Source organism: Maniola jurtina, chromosome 13, assembly GCF_905333055.1.
Source record: "Maniola jurtina chromosome 13, ilManJurt1.1, whole genome shotgun sequence".
NCBI lineage: Eukaryota > Metazoa > Arthropoda > Insecta > Lepidoptera > Nymphalidae > Maniola > Maniola jurtina.
Genome location: NC_060041.1, coordinates 3,739,595 through 3,750,453, shown reverse-complemented (window position 1 = coordinate 3,750,453; position 10,859 = coordinate 3,739,595). Strand labels below are relative to the sequence as shown.

Below are 10,859 nucleotides of genomic sequence, written 5' to 3'. Positions count from 1 at the left end.
GCTTTAATCACAAGATTTGAACCATTTGACTAGTTAGGTAAATATAATAATATTATATAACTACTATAAGAATACCAGAAGTGAACCGCAATAAAAATATAAGAAAGAATAAATATAACCCTTATTTGCATGATTAAAGCTTGATACTCAACAAAACTAAGTTAGCGCAATAATAACAGATTGATAAAACACGTCCGCACACTAAGATCGACCGAACCAAAGTCAGTCGAACTCTCGCTGCTCGCAGGTCACTTTCAAGATAGTTTTCCGAGGTGGCGCCACCGTTGCGTTCCTAAAAACATTACCAACAGATGCCACGTGACTTCCGTTCAAAAGCGCGGCAAACATGTGCGATAACACCTACCTAGACTACATTTCGACTAGATAGGTAACTATAACTACCTACCTACTAGTTACCTAATTTGCTATTTTTTAACGGTTTAAACCTTATTATTGTAGTAGGTATTTAGTGTACGTCAGTATAGCATTTAAATATGCGAGTAATTTTAAGTCGGTTAAAAATCGCTACAGAATCAGACGTAAAAATATCGTAAATGAAATCAAACTAATATAGTTAACACTTGACAGCCAAATAACATCAAATAACAACGCTCCAAGTAGTTGTCAAATAAGATATTAGCCAATCAGCCTTTTTTGTCAGCATTCTGTTTCTTCAAACGCAGAATTTAAGTTATGGGCGGTTTTGGTGTAGATGGTGTAGACAACATTTTAATAGAGAATCTAAAATACTTAGTTAAGAATATGTATATAAAAACAGAAAAATATTAAAAAAATTAACATTATCATCATAAATAACATTTAAAGCTGTACTGTAATAATGATGTTTCAATTATATTTACCATTTTTCAGTAGTATGTATAAACGTGATACGGAATGAAATCGAAGTACGATTGACATGTAATAAAGAACTGCTTTTACCGGCTGTCAACTTGAAAGCCAATAAAAAGGCGCTGAATCAAATTTTAACAATATTTGTAACAAAGACAAAGAGCTCATTATTGTGTTTTCTAAAAATATTAATAATTACTTGATTATTTAATATATATTTGACAGAATACGAATCAAGCACCATTCAATAATGCGGGCATATTTATCGGTAATATTATGTTGTTTCATACTAGCCATTCCATCTTCGCACATAGTTTCGGCGAATAGTGGTTCAGTTGAATTGAATGAATATTCTTTTGATAAAATTGTGAGTAAGTTCGACGCTACGTTAGTTAAATTCGATGTGGCATTTCCCTTTGGTGATAAACATGACGCCTTCGTGGCACTAGCCAAGGAAGCGAAGGATGTTCATGAGTTATTGTTTGCCGAAGTTGGAGTAAAAGATTACGGCGAGAGAGAGAACGAAGCGCTGGCGAAAAAATACGGAGCCACCAAGGACAACTTCCCAGTGGTAAAGCTATTTTTGAAAGGAAAGGGTGAACCGATTGCTTTCGACGATACAAAGGGTTTCACAAGCGATCACTTGCGAAATTTCGTGCGCGATAACAGCGGAATATATTTGAGCCTCCCCGGCTGTATCAAAGACCTCGATATTCTAGCAATTAAGTTCCAGAGCTCCGCTAAAGAAGACAGAGAGAAAATTTTAAAACAAACTGAAGATGCTGTGGAAAAACTAGACAGTAAGGTAAGGTATCTAATCTTATTACCTTTGATTCAATTACAGGTATTTTCATATGTGTACTTATGTTAAAATTTGTGTCTTTTATAGGATGCAGCTACTGGAAAGATTTACAAAACTATAATGCAGAAGGTTCTGGAAAAAGGTGATGACTTCATAACAGCTGAAATAAAAAGAGTTAATAAGTTACTGAGTGGTAAAGTGTCAGATGAAAAGAAGAAAGAACTGGCTTCAAGAATCAATATTCTTCAGTCATTTACATTTTCTTCTAGCAATAAAAAAGATGAACTATAAAGTTAACTATAAAAAGTATAATAGTTTATTTAACTTTGTTTTAAAATCTGATGAGTAGTGAGAAAATGAGTATTCAAAAAAACAAATACAAGGGTACAATCTAGTGTACAGTGGCAAGCAATTTTGTCAATGACTTGCAGAGCAGTAGTCAATTTTTTGCACTGTGTAAACACCTAATAATTTCTGCAAAATTGTACACTAAAAACTTGCAGACAATGACAACAACGTCTGCAAATATGCCAGTGGACACGAGGCTTTAGGCTCCGTATCCACAAAAGCGGAAATGTGTGAGCGGACCAATTAGATTATTTGATTGATAATGTTATAATATTTTCACATAATTATAGGTCAGCTTTAGTGGATACGGGCCTTATATTATTTTAAGAAAAAAATAAAAAGTTGTTACATCTTCAAGCTATATATATTTTGTCAATTTTACTCTACTAAACAGTAAACACGGCTTGCATTTAGTCACATCCATAAATGTTTGTTTAATTACCTAAAATTGAAACCAAAGTACTTAATTTAATAAGGAATGATGTGAAAGCAATTAGCTAACTTGCTAAAATAATTATAGTTGAATAAATTAAACATTTTTAACTTTTTGACAGTTCTTGTATAGGAAATTGTAAAAATCTGCCAAAATGTCTAATTTATTGAATGTAATATACCATAATATATGGTACCAGTTTGTACCAAGGTGTTATTAATTAACTTCACAGTAGGGTGATTTTTATCACACTACTTTTTTTATACATTCAATATATGTACCTTTTTATACAAATTGCATTCCATTTAAAGTGTTGTATTTATAGGCCCTTTTGAAAAAGTTACATACATCAATGTGTTTAAGCAATAATTATTATCAGTAAGGGCAATATTTTTCATGCACTAGTATTAACTTTTATCCTTTTTTCTGTTATCTGGGTGTGGGTGTGTTATCTGGACCTCATTATTTAGCGCTGATTATATAACAAAATATTTTCTATTTGTTTGATTTATAGAATACGAGTGAAATAAATGTGTGAAATATATAGATTTTTGTTATTTATTGATAGGTACTATTTAACCTAATCTATAGTAATATTATAAATGCGGATGTGTGTCTGTCTATCTGTTTGCTTTTCACAGCCCATTTATTTAACTGATTTAGATGTTTCTTACAAAGAAAGCTTGCATCGCAAGGACAGGCATAGGCTACTTTTTGTCTTGGAAAATCAGAATTCCCCTGGGATTTTCTTAATCCTAAATCCAGGTGGACCAAGTCGCTGGCATCTTGTTATTTATAATTTTGGTCCGATATAATTTGTGTTTGAAAGAGCCAGGAGATATTTTATACATCAGTGTTCAATCAAAATCGGTTCAGTAATAATGTTATCTACCTCCGCCGTTGCACGCCAGGCAATGTACATATATATAATTGACAAGATAAAATGCAACATTTCGCGATTGTAAAGCAAATTTTACTTCTTTTACGAGTAGCACTGTAAAAATGCGTATATACCTACCTATTCACCATTTCCTTTCGCGAGTCATTATGTTAGTAAAAACTTGGTGTAAGTAGGTATTGCAATGAAATACATCCAAGGACAAAAACGATTTCACAAGTGCAGCTCGTACCTAGTTTGAACACATTTCGGGAAATCCGTTTGTCTGTATCCATTTGTTTAAGCAGGTAGGTACCTAAATAATAAATTTATTAGTTAACTACTAGTTGATGCTCGCGACTTCGTACGCGTGGATTTATTATGATCTCGTGGGAATTCTTTGATTTTCGGGGATAAAAATTTCACTTTCTAGGTCTTTAACTATACCTAACCTTGCCAAAAAAAATCACATAGATCCGTTACTCCGATGCGACGGGATTGAAGGACAAACCAACACACTTTCGCATTTATAATAATATGGGTAATGGTGTATGGGCAGTGGGTTTGATAAACAAAACAATTTATGAATGATATGTATTCAAAATGTAAATTCATCTTACAATCTTACAAAATTTTAGCAAGCTAACACAGCAACGTTTTTCACGATATGTAAAATAATATAATAATATGATCGTGTTTTAGATAAGCTAGAATTTGCAACAGGCGATAACTAGCGAACTACTTTTGGCATGAATTTCCACCATTCGGTGTGTACGGAATTCCGCTACCATGTGACATACTTACCTAACTATCTATCAATTAAAACATTTTATCTCATGAACAAGACATGAAGGTAAAAAAACTGGCTAAATGCGTGTTAGACTCGCGCACCGAGGGTTCGAACACATTTTTTTTTGTGATGTAACCACAAATTCATGGTTTTCGGATTTTACCCCTTATATTATGTGCGATAAGACCTACCTACCTGCCAAATATCTTCATTTCATGATTCTGGTCAACGAGAAGTACCCTATAGGTTTCTTGACAGACACAACAGACATACAACGAAGTGATCCTATAAGGGTTCCTTTTTTTCTTTTTGAAATACGGAACCCTAAAAATGAATTTTGCTTGCTCCCTAGTAGAAATTTTGTCTGCGATATGGTCTGCATGTATTTAGGTTTTAAAAAATCCCATGGGAAGTTTGATTTTCCACTATCAAAAGTAGTCTATGTTTGTCTCATGGATGCAAGCCATTTCTGTACTAAGCTTCCTTGAATCGGTTAAATAAAAATGGATAATGAAAAGGCAATAGACAGACACATTCACTAATTATGATATTAGTATGGATGTTGGAGAGAAATGGGCACAGCGGCGATACATTTGACAATATTCCCGCGTACCGCAAATTCTAGCTTCAATATAATTTAATCAGAGTTCAGACCTAGCGTGATCACTTCGAGAATACTATATCAGATATTATCGACGTAGAATTTTGAAAAACCTGTTCCTTCAAAAATTTGATTTTATCAATTCTCAGTGAAACATTTTTTGGCAATCAAGCTAGGCTGTAAAAAAAGGATTAATCTAAAGCTAAGTATCCAATAGCAATAAAACTTGCACAGTCAATTACTGTCATGCCAATTACTGTTTAACAATTTAAGGGCTTGTTTCACAACTGCCAAATAAATTTTATCTGATGATGAATAAAGACATTTTGACAGTTTTGTATTGGAAATCTGGCAAAATATCAAATTTATTTATCGGATTACAGATAGTTCAGAGGTTATGAAACATATACCCTTATTATGCAAAGCTTGTAAAGAAAAGAAGACAGTTGGCTTACAACAGGTGTCAACACAGTGGAAGCAACTTGTCAGAGCTAACTTGTGCAAATTCTATTGCTTATGTACACTTAAATAAGCTACTTATATTACGCTAGCGAAACCACTTAAGCACTAGTCACAGCAATTCAATGCTTGGGCCATGTTGATGTGCACACTGCATTGTGGTCCCTAGCCAATGTGATGTGACAGTTTATACAAAAACTACAGTGCTGTGTGACCATAAAGAAAGGCAGCAGAATGTCTTACTGATGTTATATCTACAAAGATGTGTGACTAGTGCTTTAGACGTTTCTATACATCAAATTCGAATAAACATCAAAACTCAAATTACCTAAGTAACAATATACCAAGGTTGACAAAATTAAAACTATGTGTAAGTGCGAAAACATATCCACGCTGTGCGGCGCCGCAACGCGAACGGCGGACGCCGATGAAGCCATATGATGCGTTGCATTGGTGGTGCGGCGCCTGAGCGGTGCCGCTGCGTCATCCTACATAGAAATCACTATACCATGCTACACGAGATGTGTACGTCGTGCGGCGCCGCACCGCACGTGCAGTAGTAAGCTCTGTCCTCTTATTAGTGGGAGGTCCCGGGTTCAATTCCCAGCAGAGTTTGGAATTTTATAATTTCTAAATCACTGGTCTGGTCTGGTGGAAGGTTCGGCCGTTGCTAGTTACCAACCTGCCGTGCCGCCAAACGATTTAGCGTTCCGGTTTGATGCCGTGTAGAAACGAAAGGGGTATGGGTTTAATAAAAACTGCCATATCCTTTACAGGTTAGCCCGCTTTCATCTTAGACTGCATCATCACTTATGTATCTGAATAAAAAATAAAGTTAAATACGAACATGGGACAAGAGAGACTAGGCGGGGAGGGGTGGTGCGTCACAACGGCATTCTCTCTGCCGAAGCGACGTCCCAGTGTCCATGTGGCACTCAATACTAAAATCCACAGCGGTTCGCGAACGGGAAACGCATCGCGTGGCTTCAGTCTAAGAGTGGTTTGGGAGCAGAACGTCGATTTCTGTGTTGCGGCGCCGCACCACTTCGATGTGTTTTCGCCCTTACATTCACAATACCTATTTAAAATAGCTACTCGTATGAGTACATGTGCAGCCTCACATCTCACAAGTCATTGAACACAAGAGAGGATTTAATTCCACTTTCTTGGCACAATCCATCTTATTCTGTAATTAAACTTTATTTAAAAAAAAGTACCAAGCAAGTAATTGTCTAAATATATATAACAGTAAGTCCAATTGCATAAACTACCCTCAACACAAAAGTTGGAAATATGAAATAGTTGATTTTAGGTTATCTGCTGGACTAGCAGTTACCATAAATTCATTATTCATCACCATTGTCATTGCGATGCGATATTATGATATTCATGCTCGCCGCCTGAATAAGCAACTGATGAAGAGTACTGTACTTTGCATAGTGAGTAGCAACTGCCTGCTTATCATGTTACAACATGAATGTATACAGCACCTAGCCGTGTAGCATGTAACATATCTGATATTGTATCAAGTGAGTACGTAGGCACGAGCCCGCTGCGAGCCACTCGCGCGCAGTAAGCACTGGAGCGCAGTAAGTTCGCAGTGACTTTCCGAGTGGTGGTATCACTGCGAACACAAAGGCGGCTCGCAGAGTGTAGCAGCTGGATACGCGGTGACCGTGGACGAGCCGTACCCACTTGCAGGTTAATCAGTATCAGATACGTTACATACTACACGGCTAAGTGAGTACCCTGCTTACTATAAGTCGGATCAGGCGCTCCTAATATTATTGCTATTCTACTTCAAGAAACAAATCAGAGCGAGAGGTCAACAAATTAGACTTCTCGCTCTTGCTCGGCAATCTAACTGAGATATAGAAGTACTCTATCCGTAGATATATAATATTCAATCAAAACATTATATACTTTGAAAATTACTTGATTGGGCCTTATTAGATTATATCTACTAAATATGTACTAATAATTTTATGTCAAATATTAATTCTTAAGATTAAGGCATGAGTGCTTGCTCAAATCTAAAGATGAGTGAGGCATGCAGTGTATTTTCTTTTTCTGTGGATTGAGCCCACCCTGCACACCTCACGGAACGTGTCTCACTCATGCCTAAGCTGCTTTTCCACCAGAGATGTGCTATGCAGCCATGCTGTGAAGAGGTCAAAGGTCAGCTACAGAACTATGTGACCACTTCCACTAATGCTAAGAGGTATAGCGGAGGGGCTAAGATGTGCTATTAAGATACGCCGCCGCGAGGTAGCTGTGCAAGGCAAATGTGCGACTCAACGCACACGTAGACCGTAGCTCTAATTATAGCTCCCATCTGTAGCTCTCATCCATAGCACACATCCCTTCACATAAAACCTAGCTTTGTTGAACTTGTTTCCACCAATGCTAAGCTGGGTGGAGCAATGAAAATAGCAATGTAGCATAGCACATCTCTAGTGGAAAAGCAGCCTTAGCCTAATACGTAAATTAATATCAAACTTTATACAAAATAAATGGAATTCATTACATGTATTATTTATTAATTAAAGTGTTAAAAGTTATTCAGATTTTTCACTTTGCACTTTAAGTTCTTTTAGTTTTAAAACAATGCCATCTGAGTCTTTCTCATCGGAAGGTTCTTTCTTGCAGTCATCATCAGGGGCTTTGTCACCGATTTTAGGCTCTGGCGTCTCTGTATCTTCGCTTTGTGTAATACTACTTTCATCATCAGAATCAGATGATAGGTCATTAGTGTAAAGACTACACTTGGTCCTGACAACCTCCTGCGCTTCAGCAAATTTGGTTTTCCACAGTTCAGCATCTGTAAAAAAATTGTGAAATATCTTATTTTTTCTTCTTCTTATTCAAAATTTTATATTCTCATTTTGAGCACCTTTTTCAGGTTAGTATTTCTAATTTAGGCTGTAGTTGATTGCAGTCAAGTGAAAACTTAACTCAGAAAAAAGTTGGCTTTCAACTATCACTCACTTGAATACAGGCTCTACTGGGGCTGCGGAAATGCCTTATCATTTATCACTATCATGCGCTAATGCATAAACTTTGCGTTTATGCATTCTAGGGACTTCCATTTTAGTCTTCACCTAGGAAAACACTGGCACCTGCCCGGCTAGCATGGGCAGTAGATAAAATTATATCCCCCGATTATATCCACTGATTTGTATGACATCAGTGGATATAATTGGGGGATATAATTTTTATCTACTGCCCATGCTAACCGGGCTGGAGGAGGTGAGAAACATCCCTACCAAAAAGCTGCTTCTATACCTGTCGGCACTAGTATTGGATGGGAGGTATAGATAGATCACAATACATATACAACAGTCCCAAGAAGATCACTCACTTTGTGAATTCCCAAATTTGATAGCCAATAATTCCTGCTTCATTTGTTCGTCAGCAAAATCAGCAAACACAGACCAGTTGAAAGCCTTATCAGAGCCACAGTGTACATTCATCCTGATATCTGGTGTGATGAAGTGGTTGGCGCATACTTTTAATGTCTTGTCACGACGCATAACAACTCTAACTGTATTGTTGCCAGTGTGACGCAACAGTTTTATGTCGCCTGTTCCCCGCTCCTGAAAAAATCAATTAAACAATTTAAAAAAAAAACATTTTGATCATAATTTTTGTGTCTGGTAATATGGTACCTAGTAGATATTGTAGAGATTGTATTTGACTTTTTTTTTAATTTATAGACTAGCACTTGGCTGCAATTAGACCAGCTGGCAAGTGATGATGTAGTCCAAGCTGGAGCACGCTTGCCTAGAAGATACCTATCCACTTTTGACTTGAAGGTATCCATATTAAAATCTGTACATCTAATATGACTAATCTCTGTTGAACAGGTTAGTCATATAATATATCCCTAGAAGTAATTACCCTCTGCAATAAAAGTTTTCCTAGTGCAGAGGCTAGAGACTCTTACATGTACGGTGTACCTATGTAACATGTGCATGTTATTGTTATTATATGCACAGCTATTTGCCCAAGTTACATTGCAACACAGGTACTGAAAGATGCACTAGGTGTGTCTTGAATTACTTCAAATGTTTGACATTACACACTGCAGTATGGGATTGCTGGACTTGCATGGCATGTCAAGTGCAGAGGTTTGCAGCAGATGTATGGACTTGCCCACATCCACTGCTGGACCAAACAGCTCCACTCGCCAAACAAGTTTTTACTTTACCACTGACAATCACACTTAATCAATAGAATACTTTAAAGTTTTAAATAATTTTCAATATCTTTAATTATAAAAGCAATTAAGAAGACAATGCTATCCATTAAATAACTATAGGTACCAAACTTGTATAATCTCAATTTAAAGTAAAAAATGAATGCTTATGTTTTCTAAAATATCAAACAAATGACATGCTAAACTTCTTGCTATGAAAATTGATGAAGAACCAAAGTTAGATATTTAGGTGTTAATAAAGCATCTTGGATACAAATGGCATTGTAGAAGAAATAACACTTTATTTTTAATTTTCAGTCATTTCAAAATTTTTATTAAGTAGGTAATTGTTGGTATTGTGGTAATAGAAATACATATCTGTAAAACTTTCAACTCTCTACCTACTACAGTTCATGAGATACAGCCCACTGACCGACGGATGGACAGCGCAGGCTTAATAAGAGGCACCCTTCAGGTATGGAACCCTAAAAAGGGTAATAAAGTAACTTAAAATAAACATACTTATTGTAATGAATGTTTTGTGTTATCTTAGGTACCTTCCATTCGTGATCGCCGGTGTCATATCTATAAAGCCGTGCGCGTATTTTCACCAGCTCTTCCTCATCTTCTTCATTTGTTTGAATGTCGACCAACGGTAGAGACACTATTGGATCGAAGTGTGGGTCATGTTCAGGGGTCTCAGCTTCACCATTCTCGCTCTCACTGTTTCGTCGCACGCTTTCCTCCACCTGAACACAATAGAATCCTTATACAACAAAACTATTCACAAGGAAAAAAATTTGAACGCACTTAATTAAAATAAAAAAATACCGGTGAAGACATTTTCTGTGAAAAATGTTAGTAAGTGAGCTTTGATAATGCTGATATAAGTAATTAATCGCAGCAATTTATAAGAAAATTAAAAAATTACAAAAGAAACAAACAGAGAAGCTGTTAGATCGTCATAAAATCAACAGACAATAGAAAAAGAAAATTAGAAAAAAAGAATTGTTTGATTTTTCTTTTTTATTGGTTATCTGTATTTCTAATTTAGATTTCTAACAGACGGGCCAATTTTGTTGCTCCTGATCATGTTGCATGTTGGGCTGATTTACTGGTACAATCAAAACCATAGAGTATAGTATCAATGTTTTGTATGGTTTCCGGTTTCCATTTCCACCATTGATTTGATATGGATTTGATACACAGATTTTATAGTCAATCAATGGTTTCCAGTTCCAGTGCTATTACCTACTTTCCTACTTTATAGTTTATTCTGCTTTATTCTATGTTTGTGAATATGACAGCTACAATGTCACGATCGTAATCACCACTGATTGGTTGGTACTCGCTTACTATTGGCTACAATCCATTGTTGCAAAAGAATAGCATAAATTTAGCCAATAACAACTATCGCAATTATATTAATGATTGATGCAGGTTTTACGGAATCGAATTAGAGGGCACAGAGCAATGCATGCACAGAGCAAAGAGTATATAAA

At 36.1% G+C, this 10,859-nt stretch overlaps 2 protein-coding genes across 2 annotated transcripts; one reads left to right on the top strand and one right to left on the bottom strand.

Annotated features, from left to right (window-relative positions):
• The first annotated feature begins 870 nt into the window (after positions 1-870).
• LOC123871065 (protein windbeutel) lies at positions 871-2,973 on the top strand. The gene is made up of 2 exons (XM_045914631.1): positions 871-1,654; positions 1,739-2,973. The coding sequence occupies exons 1-2, from the start codon at positions 1,100-1,102 to the stop codon at positions 1,940-1,942; spliced, it is 759 nt and encodes a 252-aa protein (XP_045770587.1). The 5' UTR covers positions 871-1,099; the 3' UTR covers positions 1,943-2,973.
• A 4,299-nt stretch (positions 2,974-7,272) lies between these two features.
• LOC123871066 (ran-specific GTPase-activating protein-like) lies at positions 7,273-10,330 on the bottom strand. The gene is made up of 4 exons (XM_045914632.1): positions 10,189-10,330; positions 9,915-10,106; positions 8,521-8,755; positions 7,273-7,980 (listed from the first exon to the last, which is right to left on the bottom strand). The coding sequence occupies exons 1-4, from the start codon at positions 10,198-10,200 to the stop codon at positions 7,718-7,720; spliced, it is 702 nt and encodes a 233-aa protein (XP_045770588.1). The 5' UTR covers positions 10,201-10,330; the 3' UTR covers positions 7,273-7,717.
• Positions 10,331-10,859: the final 529 nt, after the last annotated feature.